The sequence below is a fragment of the Bombyx mori genome, chromosome 19, assembly GCF_030269925.1.
Source record: "Bombyx mori chromosome 19, ASM3026992v2".
NCBI lineage: Eukaryota > Metazoa > Arthropoda > Insecta > Lepidoptera > Bombycidae > Bombyx > Bombyx mori.
This window is the reverse complement of record NC_085125.1, coordinates 14,478,586-14,496,046: the sequence shown is the minus strand read 5'-3', so window position 1 is coordinate 14,496,046 and position 17,461 is coordinate 14,478,586. Positions and strand designations below refer to the sequence as shown.

The following is a 17,461-nucleotide window of genomic DNA, read 5'->3' as shown; positions in this document are numbered from 1 at the left end:
GCTATTAGCATAGGTAGAATATATATGTGTATATTTGCGATGTATTGCGTTCTGATCTAGGGGGCTGGTTCTGGTCCAGCGGGATATTCCGGAAAACCAGCTGCACTGCCGGGTGATCAGACAGGCTACCGTACTGTGACTTCCTTGGGGTGAACTGTGAGCCTAGTGTTCACCGCGGTAACTCCAGCGTACTGGGGAGTCGTTCAGGGTGTCCGCCATTACCGATAAGAAAAGGCTCGTGGACTCGATTCGTGTGACGAAGAGACTCGTTTGCTTATTGGCTGAGTCTTTAATATTAATAGTACATACATATATCAGTCTCTTATTTCTATACTACAGGGATTCTTAATTTGAAGACAAATGAACGTGTGTCCCTAATTTTTTTTCTTTTTATTGCCCTTGTAGGCAGACGAGCATACGGCCCACCTGATGGTGAGTGGTTACCGTCACCGATAGACTTCAGCAATGCCAGGGGCAGAACTAACCCGCTGCCTATAAAGTTTAGTGTCCCTCTAGTTCCTATCTCGAATGATGGCATATTGTGAATCTATTATTGAAGAACCAAAATGTCGAAGTATCCTGCAATCAGAATTTCAGAATAGGACTTTACGAAGCTTAATGTATTAGGTATGTCAACATAAACGAAAAACTGATTAGGTTTAACTCGTGGAGGGTGTAATAGCATCGATACTAAATCCATGTAACTGGTATCCAATACGGCCACAAATAGTATTTCTGAGTCCGCTCCTTCTCACAGCTTGAGACTTAGTCATAGGATGCGTTGCGCAGTGCTTACCGGTGTCACCAGGCATCAAGGTTACGTCCAACCAGAACTTACGTAAAACGTGGGTAGTCTACGTATTGTGTAACGTTAGTGTATATTAAATATTGATCTCATCTGCATATTATACGACTACGTTGGCGCAGTTTATTTATCTCTCTCTAAGGCGAACTTTAGAACGAGATGAACGATCAGTCAAGTGTTTTACAGTTTGTGGAACATATAGTAGTAGTAATGTATGCACAGAGTGCACGCCTACACTAACAATTGCCAATTTACACACACAAATGACGGCTAAATGCTTGGAGGTTTTATCTTTTTTTAGTGCTGAGATGGCTGGCATCTTGAGATAAAAGTTCTAAGATCTCAGTATAGTTACAACGGCTGCACCACCCTTCAAATCGAAACGCATTACTGCTTCACGGCACAAATAGGCAGGGCGGTGGTACCTACCCGTGCGTACTCACCAGAGGTCTTACCACCAGCAGCGGGCTTTTTCGATGTTAGGGCTCATTGTGAATGGAATGACACAAGTGTTTTGTAAAATTCTGCCGTGAAATAGTCATGCGTTATGATTTTTCTTTGGGTACATTTTCTTTGGGTACATATTACCGTATTACTATTATTCATAGATAGTTACAGCGCCGATGTCCGGTGTGGAAGCAGCTTCCATTGCGTGTACAACAAAACTCAAGGTTCTGTTCATCGTGCCGATTACCCCGTTACAAGTAGAGTTTTCTCATCGCTTTTGGTCCTCAACCGAAGTGAAATTAGTCGAAAATTAATTTCTATATTTAGTATCTCCCATGATTTCTTTGTAATTAGTTACTGGAATAATCATCAGTCCCGTTTGTTGAATAGCGATGTTCGCATTTAGACAAGTAGAAATTACTAAAGTTTTTATTTATTTATTTATTGCATAGATGAATTAACAACCTCATGGTCTACGCTGGAGAGTAAGAGTATTGAAATCAAATTCGTGTTTATAAAATATGCAGAGATAGCAACTGCGGGGCGCACGGGTCGGTACTATAGTCCCGTTTTATCTCTTTTTCAAACGAGATTTGCAGCGAATCCTCAGGATTGGGCTGAAGCCTGGCTGCGCTCCTGGCATTATCTACATCCATGAGCAAGCGTAGCCGCTCTCATCAGATGGGCAATTCCGTTGTTTGCCTACGAGGCAATAATAAACGTTGCAAATTTGTGATATTATGTTTTTTTTAATACGCTTTTATTAGCTTCAGACGTATGTATGTTAATATGTAACGGAATCTTTGAACATATTTTGACCCCTTTCAAAACCTCTGATTAAAACGAAATTTGGTATACTTACGAGTATTAAGGACCGATGACAACTCAATATTTAAAAAAATAATCGTAAAAATTGATTTTCAACTAAAAAATGAAAAACTAATAATAGTTTAAAAAACTAACTAAATACGCTTTTATAGAAAATCCAACTACAAAATTGAAAATAAATATTAATAAATTTGAATTAAAAATAGTGTAAGAAAAAATGATTTTATTGTAAAAAAAAAGCGTGGTATTAGTAGTTATAAATATTTTATGAACAGATAGGAGTAGAAGTGATAATTTAATAATATCCTGAAAAGCACCCACGCTTTTTTTACAATAAAATCATTTCTTCTTACACTATTTTTAATTAAAGTTTTTGTTCTATTTTTAGTTCCATTTTCTATAAAAGCTAATTTTCTTAGTTTTTTAAACTATAATTTTTTTTTTCATTCATATTACCTCACAACCCACCTGGTGTTAACCGGTTACTGGAGCCCATAGACATCTACAACGTAAATGCCGCCACCTAATTTGAGATATAAGGTCTTAGTATAGCTACAACGGCTGCCTCATCCTTCAAACCGAAACGCATTACTGCTTCACGGCAGAAATAGGCAGGATGGTGGTACCTAGCCGTGCGGACTCACAAGAGGTCCTACCACTAGTAATTACGCAAATTATAATTTTGCGGATCCAATCCAATCAGCTCCGAATCATGATTCAAGGTTGAACCGGGCCGTCAGACCAAAGAAACACACGGATAAAGGCAAGTATATTGTCGTTACAGATTGACTAAGACTAGTTTGTCAAAGCTTCCGTCTATATTTAGTGTAGATGGTGTCCCAGTAGAGCATGACTTCGTCGCTCCAAAGACTCTCCTCCGAGAATTGTTTGTCTATGACCAATATCTTTGGATCGCTCGTTTTGAAGGGCTTCCATGTCACAGGAAGTGTAGAAGACGGAAAGGGTGTTGGGTTTCTGAAATAAACAAAAAAAGTTAAGTAGTATATTGTTTCGCTTTTTGTAGTGCATACGTAGCTCTTTTTCTTCTATTTCTGCATTACCTTAACTAGCAGGTGAGCTCACGGGGCTCAAACCTGACGACGTTGGTTACACGAGCCTTAGCAAGAGTCGTGCTGCGCAGAATCTACCACTGGATTGGAAACGCGACCCACTGAGAAGATCCGGCGAGAAACCCAGTGGACTGTCTCTGGGTTAATTTACTCGTCGAGCCCTTCGTCGGAGGCGACGGGTTTGACGAGAACGATGACCGAGCGTAGCTCACAGTCACAAAATTATCACTAAGCATTTAATTTGGTGAAACCAGAATAGCCCCTCGTGGCTACTAGTAATTAGGTTTTTTTTATTGCCCTTGTAGGCAGACGACCATACGGCCCACGGTCAGTGGTTACCGTTGCCCATGGACTTCAGCAATGCCAGGGGCAGAGCCAAGTCGCTGTCTACCGTAGGTAGGACAAAATAATAATATTAAACATTAATGCTCATCCTCAAGAACAGTAAGCATAGTTTGAATGCAGCATTAATGTTCCGTCTGTTTGGCTATTGATCAGAAGATACTGGTTTTCAATTATTATAAAGAAGTATTCTTAATCTCCATCTCGGTCTGAAATACTCTTTTAACTAACGGGCATGACTATGAGTTCACCGCCACCAGTAACCTGCCTATTTTGTGCCGCGAAACTATCTTAGCACCTGGATCGAAGGAGAGCTTGTACACAAGTATTTGACATTTCAATTGAGCCTCAGTGTGAATAGCGGCATTTTCATCAGCTAATAAATGAAAACCAAAAAAAGCCTTACCCAAATTTAGCGAAATTTGTCCAAAGCATTGTAATTTTTTTTATAAATTCAATTTCGATGAACTCCATAACCAAAGGCACTTTGACTTTGAATAAATAGAATAGTTCGTCTGCGTGAGCCGCGCCGGGATATTTACGGAAACCAAAATACCATTTCGGTATATTGAGCCATCCGTCGTAACACAATTTGTAGGCATAAATTAATCCATCCATGGATTTAGACAGAAGACCTATACTGGCTATAGTAGGATATGTGATGCTGGTATCTCCTTCGTATTTGGCAATGTTTTTAAGGTAATCTTCGGGTCTGCGAATAGAGTAAAGTCCCCTGAGCCTATTCACAGTCTCATTTTTTTCGTCCTCAGTCGGGAATATCAAATCTCTGGGCAGAGCGTTATAGATTTTGAAATTAGCTAGAGTAGTCTCATTTTCTTTTCCAGCGAACAGGTAACCTTCGGCATTATTGAAGCCAATTATAACTGGTACCTTTTGATATTGGTTGTTGGAAATTAAGTTTATTGGCGTATCTGGCAAGAATCGTTCCATACCTTCTATTTCTTTATCTACACACGGTACGAATATATTTTCGGATAACACTATATCTCCTTTCCGTCTCGGCACTCTTGTTTTCAACAATTCTTCGGCAGGCATGTTGGCAAATAGCTTATATAGTTCATATGGATCTTCAGTTTTGACGCCCATGCTTTTTGCCAATAAACTAGCAGTCTTTAAGGGCTCGAATTGAAAACTCCAAGGAGTAATGGCTGAACCGCTTTGCAAAATAGCTTTGTTGAATAATCCTCTAGACATCGGAGTTAGCATGTGGTACATAACTGAAGCAGAACCGGCACTCTCTCCGAAAATCGTAATATTATCAGGATCTCCTCCAAACGCCCTGATGTTTGTCTTGATCCATCTCAAAGCTGCGACCTGGTCCTTCAAACCAACATTACCGGGTGCTTCTTTAATACCTAGACATAAAAATCCTAAAACCTCCAGCCTGTAATTGATTGTAACTAGTACTACTCCGTGTCTTGTTAGATATTCAGAGCCGTACATAAATGGAGATGCTGAGCCATCTCGGAACCCTCCGCCGTGAATGAAGACCATGACTGGGCGGAGTGAGTCATAGTTATTAGGCGTGTAGACGTTTAGGGTCAGGCAGTCTTCCCGTCCTGATATCCTGGTGGGACTAAATCTTTGGAAGCACCTGATGTGCTCGTTGTAAGCATCAAAGACTCCCTCCCATTTCGGTTCCGGGTTTGGATTCTGAAACGAGAGTAAATAGTAAGATTTTTGTTTTTTAATTAGTATTATGTAGTATTTTGGAGGTGGAACAACGTTACATATCGTGGAGTTAATGAGTAATGGCTTGAGCGACATCTAGGGTGATATTGAGTTATATACATTTTCGGAATCAGAAAAGTTTTCTTCGTTGAATGATGCCCGATTCGATGTTTTTAATTGAATTTAAATTAAGTTACCCATAGATTCGTTGGAATAGGTTTTTTTGCAAAACTTTAAACTTTAAATGGCTCTCCTGTAAAGTTGCAAGACAAATAGCCTTTTTTCTATAATGATAAAAACAATCTTGTGGGTGAGTTAGCTTGAACAGTCTTCCTTTGATGGAAACAAAAAAGTTTGAAAAGTGAGATGAGAGCGAGATGCAGCTCCTGGTGAGAAAACTGAAGAGCAATAAATAAATAAATAGCGGCCGTCTGGTGTAGTGGTAAGTGACGTGGTCACTACACAAGGGGTCGCGGGTTCGAATCCCGCCAAGGGAAGATATTTGTATGATAAATATAAATGTCTTTTCCAGGGTTATGGATGTATATTAAATATATGTATGTGTATAATAACAATCTTACATTTATATCCGTTATCTGGTACCTGTAACACAAGTTCTTTACGAACTTATCACGGGACCAGTTAATGTGGCGTGATTGTTAGAACAAAATAAAATATTAATAAGTTAAAAAACTAAACTGACTACTAATATATGATATCGTTTAAGGTTCTTTTCTTTAAATAATTATACGCTATTATTTTAAAAGAAGTACTATTGGAATAGTAGCCGAAACTCACTTGGAATCTATGTTCAGTGTCAGTTGCGGCGTATGGTATGCCGAAGAATTGTAAATGAGAGCCATCGTGTGCGACGGCGCCCCGCAATAGTCCGTTGCTGACCCGTACTGTGGCTGTGGGCTGACGCACCAGCCGCGCCGCCCACAGCGACCACAGCACTAACCATTTCGCTCGCACACACATAATACTTGGCGCACACACACTGGCAAGATATATCTACTAGAGATATTACAAAAGCTCACTGCGTTTCTTCTTCATTTGCGTGGCTTTGTGTGCCGGCGGAGCGTAACTGCGTTAAACACTTCTAGGTTAATGACTTCTTCGATTTAAAATAACATTCCTATCATACAAATGTTTATTTACAATTAATTCTTTTTTTTCTCAGTTAATTATATTTATCACTCATTCGTATTTTTTCGTGAAACAGATTTGCACTTAATTGTTGGACCCGTGTCTATACATGTGTTAGTTCGCTTCCCGCGCTCACAATTCACTGCTGCGACGCATCTTCATCCACACCACTTTCTATGTTGGTATTTGATTTCCTAAAAATGAAAGTTTTAACTATGAGTGCTTATTAATGTTATAACGACGTGTATCATGGATAATTGCGAGACGAGCGGTGGCTTGACGATTATTTGTTTCTATGGATATGTGAATGTTGGTGGAATCTTTTTATTTATTGCTTAAGTGGGTTGAAGAGCTCATAGACATGTACAACTTAAATGCCGCCATCTACTTTAAGAAATGAGTTCTAAGATCTCAAATATAGTTACAACGGCTGCCCCACCGTTCAAACCGAAACGCATTATACTTCACGGCAGAAATAGGCAGGGTGGTGGTACCTACCCGCGCGGACTCACAAGACGTCTTACCACCAGTTACACGAGTCTATCTATGTACGCGTCCTCCTGTACCCTTCATCTCGCTCACAGCAGCTATTGCACTTAATATTATTTATGATTTAACCATCCGCCTATTAAACTTAAGTTGTATCTTGAGAACTGTTGGAAGGGCGTGGATCGCAAACGGGTAGGTATCACGACCCTTCTGAGTTGCTATTGAAGCTACAATCCCAGTAAATGCTGACACAGTTGTTTTGAATTCTAATGGAAGTGGTTTCTATCCAATACTTTTCAAGAAGACTGATTTAGTACGCAGCTATCAGGCTCTCACCCATAAATAATTGTCAAGGATAATGTATTCTTGCTATTAGGTCTTGTTATGAGGCTGCATTGTCATCTAATCCAAGTGAGACCTCAACTTCGTGTCCCAAGATGACTGGTGGCCTTCACTTTGTGAGGTAAGATTTCCGGTCATTACTTAATAGCAGCAAGGCCCGGAGATCATCACCCTTTACACAAAAAAAGGCATGAACAATATATCGTAAAATTTGTATTAAAACATTATAAAATATAGTCTCCAAAGTGTGACATTGGCCTTTGTAATAAACATTTGTACATACCGGTTACAATTTTAAGTTTTATTTCCACTAGTAAAAGCTAATTTTCCAATGCCTCTATAAGTAATTGGACATTAATCATTCATAAAACGTTGTCTAAGAACTTTAACCCAAGCGTTTAATGTTGCCACATTAAGTGAATTCCGGGATTTTTAGTTTTTTTTTTAGTTATTGAAGTTGGATGCCTATGTAAATACATAGATTCTGTTTTATATGACACAAAATGGAAGGTGGATTATAATAATATGTATTATTGCGTCTATGGTGGAAACGTAAGATAACCAGTGCATTCGTATTAATTTATAATACATATTACTCCCTGGTTGAAATCCTTTTCCAAGTACTATTTTTTCTAAGCATATTCATACATTATTTAATGTTGTCAAATTTTGTAATGAGTCATCAAATAGAACTGTTGTAAAATGAAGATTAAAGATCTGCATTTGCAGTGACTATCATTTTGGAGGAAAGTAAATAATTACCTTTCATTCATTATTCACCTTCAAAATGTTTTTTGTTTTGTAATGGAATTTGTAATATTATCCGATAAAGTTTATTCACCCTATAGATGCAATACCAGTATATTTTTTGTACAGGAATGTGTTTATTTTATTAAATTTAGTCTTACATTTGGTCAGGTTATAATTTATTTGATTCGGAATTCATTCTTTAGTCACGAACTGTCACTAGAGTCACAACAAAAATAAAAACCACAGATACACCTCTTTCAACACATAACCTAAAAACACATTACGCACAAGTTAAATCACTTGTCTAATGTAAAATTATAATTGTATTAAAAATGATACGATCACATTATGTTCTTTCTGTTAATTTTCTAAAAGACAAAATATAAAAACTATATTGTTTGTAACTTTTGTAAGTATCTCGGTTCAGTGTATAACGTCTTGCGTTTGACAGAGCGAGTGACCCGCCAACGCTTCGTTGAACTGGTTATTTGAACCAGTTTCTATGTTATAAAACGGTTACATAATGTTCACTGAACATTGAGTGTTTAGTAGCTTTTTTGTTGAAACTGTTAATTGTGAAACGGAAATGAAATGTGATTTAATTTATTTCAACCTGTTGAATGTTAGTTATGCTAATTCTAAGACCGGTTCAAAATATCATTCGCCATTCTGAAAAGAACTGGCGAACCAAACTGGTTTTTTTTTGTTTTTTTTTTTTTTTTTTGTTTTAGATAATGATATTTTGTTTCAAACACATTAGTTAGTAAAGTAAGATAGTTTGAAGCGAATACTTTATTCCCACATCGTGTCTGTCAGGTAATCCGTGCATTTTTACAATTGAATCACTGCACAAAATTACTCTAATACTTTTCATAAAGTAAATAGTACTCTTACTTCAATTCTTTACCGTTTTCTTTTCCTTCTTTACTTCCTCTTTCTTAAATTATGTTTTTTATTTACTTATTGCATAGTTGGTTGGACGAGTTCACAGCCCACCTAGTGTTAAGTGGTTACCGGAGTCCACAGACATGTACAACGTAAATGCCGCCACCCACCTTGAGTTAGGAGTTCTAAGGTCTCAGTATTGTGGAAGTCAATCGTGAACATTTGTTAAGTACGTTTTCATTAGAAAAATCGATACCTGCCTGCGGGATTGTAACACAGGCGCAGGTGAAGTCGTCGTGGCCTAAAGGATAAGACGTCCGGTGCATTCGTATCGAGCGATGCACCGGTGTTCGAATCCCGCAGGCGAGTACCAATATTTCTAATGACATACGTACTTAATAAATGTTCACGATTGACTTCCACGGTGAAGGAATAACATCGTGTAATAAAAATCAAACCCGCAAAATTATAATTTGCGTTATTACTGGTGGTAGGACCTCTTGTGAGTCTGCGCGGGTAGGTACCACCATCCTGCCTATTTCTGCCGTGAAGCAATAATGCGTTTCGGTTTGAAGGGTGGGGCAGTTGTACACTGCAGTTGTAACTATACTGAGATCTTAGAACTTACATCTCAAGGTGGGTGGTGCATTTACATTGTAAATGTCTATGGGCTCCAGTAACCACTTAACACCAGGTGGGATGTGAGCTCGTCCACCCAACTAAGCAAAAAAAAATCGCTCAAGACGAATGCACCGGAGGTTTTAACCCTTAGGGCACGACGACTTCTAATTTAGTGGATAATAAACAACATAATATGAGAATAGTACTTTTTTTTCGTTCACCAGTTAACTCCGAATGAATTGACGTTCTCCATATGAAGTCTGTGTGCTTAGTGCGAGTTTCTTAACGTTCTCGATAACGTAAAAGTTAACCCTATTTTGTATGCAGTTTCAACAGCGCCCCTAGTGGCAAACGTAGGCAAACGATCCCATTCCATACAAATATGAACTTTTACGCTATCAAGAACGCCACTTCGATAAAGCGGCACGACACGAGAACCCTCTCATCGTGGCCGCCGGTAACTACATTCCCGATCCTGCGGACAGAATGGAAAGCAGTCGACGTCGCCCCAAACACGTCATCTCGGATCCTCCCGATCCACTAACGGTGCTTTTAGGTACTTCAAGCACCGGTCACCGTTCTCGTCGAACCCGTCGCTTGCGACGAAGGGCTCGACGAGTAAATTAACTCTCAGACACAGCCCACTGAGTTTCTCGCCGGATTTTCTCAGTGGGTCGCGTTTCCGATCCGGTGGTAGATTCTGCGAAGCACGGCTCTTGCTAGGGTTCGTGTTAGCAACATCGTCAGGTTTGAGCCCCGTGAGCTCACCTACTAAAGTTAGGGTTACGCTGACATAGCCGCTAGGGATATCAGATTAGGTAGAAAAAAAAAAAAAAAAATCAAGAACGTCAAAAAACTCGCACTGAGCACACAGAGCGGTGTTTTGTCATTGGCAATATTTTGGTTGTGTCCTAATTGTTTTTCGGGCTGGGAGTTGCGGTAGGCAGCGGCTTGGCTCTGCCCCTGGCATTGCTGAAGTCCATGGGCGACGGTAACCACTCACCATCAGGTGGGCCGTATGCTCGTCTGCCTACAAGGGCAATAAAAAAAAAAAAAAGAGTTGAGCGTTTTGTGATCCTGGCATTATGTCCGTTAGCGTCTACCTCGTCGGAAATTAAATACAGCAAACTAAGAGCACAGTGTAACACGTCCGAACATTACATGCAATGCGCTGATAATTTTTTTATCATTTTATCTTTAAGGTTCGTCCATTGATAGCTCCAGTCCGTTTTGCGTTTGCATAACGATAGCATTTATCTGTTTATTTGTTCTATATTAAAATTCATTATATAATTGCAGCTTTGGTGTCGATTCCTCTAGTAGTTCCTGCGCTAATTATTTTATAATTTTATATTTTGATTATATCTTGTCGTAATTTCATCGGGACTATGTTTTAAGTTTAGAGGTATATATGTGTAGTTTTTTAGCATTATTAACATTTAATACACATCTAACAGTCTTTAGTTGCCATCACTCGACCTTTAAAACAACGTTTGACACTAGGTCTATGATGTCGACTGAGGTCTTCGCCTTACTGTAACACTATGAACAAAATTGAAGAAGTGAGTGAGTGAAGCATCAGTTGTAATTGCTTTGAGTAATGTATTTTTAAAAGGGAAGGTATATGAAGACTTCACAGTACATGTATGAGAGGACAGTGCTGTATTGTGAACAGAAATATAGTGTGTGTGATGTGTGTGCGAGCGAAGTGGTTAGTGCTGTGGTCGCTGTGGGCGGCGCGGCTGGTGCGTCAGCCCACAGCCACAGTACGGGTCAGCAACGGACTACTGCGGGGCGCCGTCGCACACGATGGATCATACGTACAATACAACGGAATACCATTTGGGAGTGTTACCGATGAAACTAAGTTCCAAGTAAGTATTTTTTTGTATCATCACATTCATCCAAACCCTCTAAAATTAGAAGAATTATAATTTGCGTAATTACTGGTGGTAGGACCTCTTGTGAGTCGGCACGGGTAGGTACCACCAACCTGCCTATTTCTGCCGTGAAGCAGTAATGCGTTTCGGTTTGAACGGTGGGGCAGCCGTTGTAACTTTAATAACACCTTAGAACTTAATCTCATGGTGGGTGGCGCATTTACGTTGTAGATGTCTATGGGCTCCAGTAACCACATAACACCAGGTGGGCTGTGAGCTCATCCACCCATCTAAGCCATAAAAAATATAGGGTTGGTACGAACCGTCAAGCTTTGGGACGATTATTTTTTGTAGATATTTTTGCAGCGGTATGTAAAAAAAACGCTATTTGAGAAGATAGCTTTACGATAGGCAAGTCTTGGAAGTGAGTTTGCGGATGACGGTAAAGCGGACCCAAAGGCCTTCGAGAGGGTCTGATATATGACACTTCTAATTAACTCAATATTATACGGAATCTTCAATGGTTCTGCAAGTGAATCGTTACATTTTTGGATGGGCCGGTCATCAAAGTTATTTGGTGTTGCTGCGACACCTTCCGACATGATCATAAATTCCAGAAGGCTCCGTGTTCTATCTCATGATTTTATTCTGCATATCAACAGCATGCATGTTTTGATGGCATAGCAATATATGCGGATGACAACATCGAAGATGCGCGATATACTGGTCACCAGCTTTTCTCAAAATATGGTTCTAGAGATACAAATTCTCTGAAAGGGGCCAATTTAATTTATTTCAATACAACCCCCACTCAATTTAACCAACCAATTGAAGACATGACTCTTTTTTACCAGCACCACTAGCCGCGGAAACGGACTTTTCACTTTTTTTTTTTTTTTTTTTTTTTATTGCTTAGATGGGTGGACGAGCTCACAGCCCACCTGGTGTTAAGTGGTTACTGGAGCCCATAGACATCCACAACGTAAATGCGCCACCCACCTTGAGATACAAGTTCTAAGGTCTCAAGTATAGTTACAACGGCTGCCCCACCTTTCAAACCGAAACGCATTACTGCTTCACGGCAGAAATAGGCAGGGTGGTGGTACCCACCCGCGCGGACTCACAAGAGGTCCTACCACCAGTAATTACGCAAATTAAATTTATACTTACTATATATTTACTATATATTTACTAATACCTATAATTGCCATATTTCGCTTCCAGATATCATTCATTCGTTCTACCTGGAACGGAAATTAAATCCTGTACACGGCTTTCTCTGAGCGCTATAATAAGTCCTATAAGCGAGGTTTGAAGGTAGTCCTTTGATATAGATAAGGTGCAACTGGGTCCTGTGAACTTATTTGTGGAAACTTACGTCAGATACATGTTTGCTTTAAAAAATCCACAAAATACCTGTATTTCTCGTAATTAGCACTTTATGTGTTAATGGGCCACAAACGTGCTCAAAATGTTCAAATTACTAATTGTATATTGTTTCTAAATGACACATTTTTTCTCAGGCACCTGGTCCAGAGCCGAAGTGGGATGGTATCTATGATGCAATTCACGAGGAAATCAGATGCAACCAGCAGTTTTCTACCAACCTGACTATAGGACGACGGGATTGTTTGACCCTGAACATATATACTCCATTTAATACCGACCCTGGAGATAAGCTCGTTGTAATGTTTTTTATTCATGGTGGAGGATTCTTTCAAGGGTCTGGATCTTCATTTTTTTATGGACCAAGATATCTGGTATCTAAAGGAGTGATTTTAGTAACTATCAACTACAGACTTAATATACAAGGATTTCTTTGTTTGGGAATTAAAGAGGCACCAGGAAATGCAGCTTTGAAAGATATGGTGGCTGCTTTGAAATGGGTGCAGAGAAATATAGCCAGCTTCGGCGGGGATCCTGATAACGTAACGATATTCGGAGAAAGCGCTGGGGCAGCATCAGTTTCGTTTTTGGTCTTGTCTCCGATGGCCAAAGGGTTGTTTCACAAAGCTATCACACAAAGTGGATCTTCGTTAGCACCGTTCGGCTTACAGTTCAAACCGATTTTCCTAGCTAGTTTACTAGCTAAAGTTATGGGGTTTATAAGTCAAGATCCCGTTAAATTGTACGAATATTTCATGACGAAATCGGATGATGAATTAATATTGACAAGAGTGCCGAGAAAGGAGGGACATGTTATAATATCAGAAATCTTGTACACGCCGTGCGTAGAAAAAGTAATTGAAGGTGTCGAGCCGTTCTTGATACAATCACCACAGGAAGCGCTCTCAAAGGGAGAGTTTAATAAAGTACCGATGATTATAGGCTCTAATACTCAAGAAGGGATCATGATCTTAGAAATGGACAATAGCACGATGCGAAACAATATCAAAATCGAGAAGTCACTACCAAAGAACTTGAATATAACTTCGCAAGAGGCGGTTACTGAAATCGTCGGGAATTTTAAGAAGATATACATGGGAGATGGTGACAGCTTTGGAGATTTAGTGAGTTTATCAAAATGGTATGGGGAGCCCTACCTCAACTATCCTTCTTTAGAAGAAACAGAGTTGATACTGAAGAGTAGTAAGCAACCGATTTACAATTATTTGTTTAATTATTCCGGCTGGCGGAACCTACCGAAGTTAGGTGGTGGGTCTGCGTACAAAGATGTCCCGGGAGCTACACATGCCGATGATTTATTCTATATGTTTTCTCAAGAATGGTTGTCTGGATTTTTTGAAAACAAAATGATAGAAAGAATGACTACTTTGTGGACGAACTTTGCGAAATACGGGTAATATTTCTATCAAGTCAGTAAAAGTGCGATGGTGTAGCAAGTTCTCGTTGCTTAATGCCACCCATTCTAGTATTGTTATCAAACTATCTTAAAAGACAACTAGTTTTATAATGTAACTTTTTTTAAATTTTTTATTGCTTTCACTTTTATATATTTATTTATAACTTCTTATACTAGAAAGTATAAAGGCGGACTTAATGCCATAGGCATTCTCTAACAGTCTACCTTAGGGGAGTGCAGAGATGAACCTTGGTAGGTGTTGTGTGAAGGTGATATTACTTAAATATATGTGTATATATAACATACATAATATTATATTTAATTTTGATTGCTTTTTGTAATACTTTTTGTAATTTTTACTTTGATTCGAGTATAATGCGATTTTTTTATTTTATACTTAAGTTTATATGGGGTCTAAGAACTGGCTACGGAATTGTGGAACTCCGAAATCATTAGTCTTGCCATAAGTAGGTAGTATTTATAATCAATAAAAATAATTAGTATTCAAATCTAGAAATATGGCTGAAATTTTACGTCTGTTTCCGAACCTATAGAAACCTATAGAACGAAATAAATCTAGTTTCAAATGCAATATCAGCGCCAGATCTCCGGTGAATTTCCTTTTACTAGACACAGATACAGAGCGAGACGATTCCAACCCCGGTCGCCGCCGACCCATTTAGCTTTATTCGCTGACGACACGACTGTTTACTATTCCAGTAGAAATAAGTCCCTAATCGCGAAGAAGCTTCAGAGCGCAGCCCTAGCCCTAGGACAGTGGTTCCGAAAATGGCGCATAGACATCAACCCAGCGAAAAGTACTGCGGTGCTATTTCAGAGGGGAAGCTCCACACGGATTTCCTCCCGGATTAGGAGGAGGAATCTCACACCTCCGATTACTCTCTTTAGACAACCCATACCCTGGGCCAGGAAGGTCAAGTACCTGGGCGTTACCCTGGATGCATCGATGACATTCCGCCCGCATATAAAATCAGTCCGTGACCGTGCCGCGTTTATTCTCGGTAGACTCTACCCCATGATCTGTAAGCGGAGTAAAATGTCCCTTCGGAACAAGGTGACACTTTACAAAACTTGCATAAGGCCCGTCATGACTTACGCGAGTGTGGTGTTCGCTAACGCGGCCCGCTCACACATAGACACCCTCCAATCCCTACAATCCCGCTTTTGCAGGTTAGCTGTCGGGGCTCCGTGGTTCGTGAGGAACGTTGACCTACACGATGACCTGGGCCTCGAATCAATTCGGAAATACATGAAGTCAGCGTCGGAACGATACTTCGATAAGGCTATGCGTCATGATAATCGCCTTATCGTTGCCGCCGCTGACTACTCCCCGAATCCTGATCATGCAGGAGCCAGTCACCGTCGACGCCCTAGACACGTCCTTACGGATCCATCAGATCCAATAACCTTTGCATTAGATGCCTTCAGCTCTAATACTAGGGGCAGGCTTAGGGACCCCGGTAACCGTACTCGTCGAACTCGACAAAGAGGTCGACGTGCAACCTAACCCATGCATCAGCCCGCTGAGTTTCTCGCCGGATCTTCTCAGCGGGTCGCGATTCCGATCCGGTAGTAGATTCATTCGCGAAACAATTGCTCTTGAGTTGTTAGGTCTCCTTCGGAGGCGCTCGGGCAGTTGTTAGCAAATCCCACCCCTCTTGGCTGAGCCTTTGCTCGCCCACCTGTCCTGGTGAAACTGGAAAGGCCTTCGGGCTACCAGTAAACTCTCAATCATAAAAAAAAAAAAAAAAACGATTCCAAAGGAATGCTGCAGGTATATTTTTCTAGCGAGCTGAAATGACATGATTATTAATGAAAATATAGGATAACATAATTTTACTTTTACGGTTTAATCTCGCATTTATTGTTGTTATTTTGCTTCTAGAACATCAGAGGGTAATTCGCGCAATATTCATAAGTCGACAAATAACGCCTTAGTTGTCCGTAACCATCGAAAACTGTAATTCGAAACGCCGGAAATAATAGTGTTACGCGCTGGGGTTCGAGATAAATAAAATTTCAGTAAAGTACAACTTAAAAACTGTATTCAACACTTAAAACACTTAAACACTTTAAAATATTCAAGAAACGCTTCAAAGCTCTCGATTCGCTTGTTCCGCTTCGCTTCAGGTGATCCGTTCGCTGTTTCGCTTCGAGTAGTTCAGATTGTTGACTGACTGCCTGCCATCTCTACAACGCTTTTATAACAGATACCTCATCCCTAGAATTATCGAGAATATTCTAAACATCTATAATATTCCATAATATCTATAATATTCCGAACATCTATAAAATAAAATAAATCTCTAGTAGCAGTTTCCGCTATCTGTCAATAGATGGCGTTGTACTTCACGAGCATTCTGGGTGCTACTCGATCCTTCGATATTCGTTCGACTGTTCGTCGATAGATGGCGTTACTATTACCGGCGTAACAATAGACAATGGGAGATTAAAATTTAAAAGTAGTTTTTTGTTTATCTTAGACTAACAAGAACTGACAAAGTAAACTATAGGAGAAAACAATTTTTTTTTTAAATGGGTTGGCAAATAAATCTTTTTTTGTTGGTTAAAATATCTTTTTGTCCTCAGCGATCCAACTCCTGAAGCGACTGATCTTCTCCCAGTCAAGTGGTATCCAACTAATTTGACTACACCGATGAATTTCGTTCTGGACGAAGCGTTCTCGACAGTTCCACTCTGGTACAACGACGCTATGAAGTATTGGAAACAAGTGTATCAGAAATACCGAAGAAGATACGTTCAGGAGAATATTGGTTAGGTTACGCCTTGATAGAGCGGTGTGGGAAGCAAAGTATAAGGGATGATCTACCAAGATTCTGGTGATCTGCTTCAAAATATAGTAATGGAATTCGTACAACGGGAGACTATTTGGGTTTCAATAGCATTACAATTACGTCCATGAGCGACGGTAACCACTTACCATCAGGTGGGCCGTGTGCTCGTCTGCCTACAAAACCAATAAATAAATTATTACGAGCGGATAATTTGTTTTGTTTGATGAATCCATTTTAGTCTAGATTTTGCTGTTAAAGTTGTATTTTTAAATTGTTTTTATTTTCATTTTTTTATTGTGTGACGATAATTTACATTGTCTTACATTGTTCGTATATTTGAGGTGACATTTAACTAATTTATTTGAGGTGGAATTAATTCTATAAGGCACCTTCTGTATTGGTGGAACCTGCCTGTTTCTGCCGTGAAGCAGTAATGCGTTTCGGTTTGAAGGGTGGGGCAGCCGTTGTAACTATACTTGAGAACTTAGAACTTATATCTCAAGGTGGGTGGCGCATTTACGTCGAAGATGTCTATAGGCTCC

At 39.7% G+C, this 17,461-nt stretch overlaps 2 protein-coding genes across 7 annotated transcripts in view; one reads left to right on the top strand and one right to left on the bottom strand.

Annotated features, from left to right (window-relative positions):
- The window catches only part of LOC101746607 (juvenile hormone esterase), a 36,474-nt gene extending 19,348 nt beyond the window's left edge, over positions 1-17,126 (top strand). Inside the window, exons 1-4 of one of the 3 annotated variants that reach the window (XM_062674115.1) lie at positions 8,586-8,730; positions 11,036-11,294; positions 12,824-14,100; positions 16,714-17,126. In XM_062674115.1, coding sequence (XP_062530099.1) covers positions 11,067-11,294; positions 12,824-14,100; positions 16,714-16,903 — 1,695 coding nt within the window. In that variant the 5' untranslated portion in view covers positions 8,586-8,730; positions 11,036-11,066 and the 3' untranslated portion in view covers positions 16,904-17,126. Of the gene's footprint in view, positions 1-8,585; positions 8,731-10,824; positions 11,295-12,823; positions 14,101-16,713 lie in introns of those variants that run through there. The other 2 variants (XM_062674116.1, XM_004924194.5) reach the window with 2 other exon arrangements.
- Positions 2,839-8,524, bottom strand: LOC101747069 (cholinesterase 2). Of its 4 annotated transcripts, none has more exons than XM_021346715.3 (5): positions 7,927-8,524; positions 7,159-7,336; positions 5,983-6,527; positions 3,899-5,166; positions 2,839-3,055 (listed from the first exon to the last, which is right to left on the bottom strand). In XM_021346715.3, the coding sequence occupies exons 3-5, from the start codon at positions 6,163-6,165 to the stop codon at positions 2,884-2,886; spliced, it is 1,623 nt and encodes a 540-aa protein (XP_021202390.1). In that variant the 5' UTR covers positions 6,166-6,527; positions 7,159-7,336; positions 7,927-8,524; the 3' UTR covers positions 2,839-2,883. The 4 variants fall into 4 exon arrangements, with proteins under 4 accessions (XP_021202390.1, XP_037873681.1, XP_021202391.1 ...); XM_038017753.2 differs by having other exon boundaries at positions 8,073-8,382; XM_021346716.3 differs by lacking the exon at positions 7,159-7,336 and having other exon boundaries at positions 8,073-8,443.
- Positions 17,127-17,461: the final 335 nt, after the last annotated feature.

Excerpts from the sequence above, each read along its gene's own strand:
- LOC101747069 (XM_021346715.3), bottom strand. The coding sequence starts at position 6,165 with ATGTGTGTGCGAGCGAAATGGTTAGTGCTGTGGTCGCTGTGGGCGGCG. Across the intron at positions 5,167-5,982 it reads ACACTGAACATAGATTCCAA|AATCCAAACCCGGAACCGAA; the intron begins GTGAGTTTCGGC and ends CTCTCGTTTCAG. Across the intron at positions 3,056-3,898 it reads ACAAATTTCGCTAAATTTGG|AAACCCAACACCCTTTCCGT; the intron begins GTAAGGCTTTTT and ends TGTTTATTTCAG.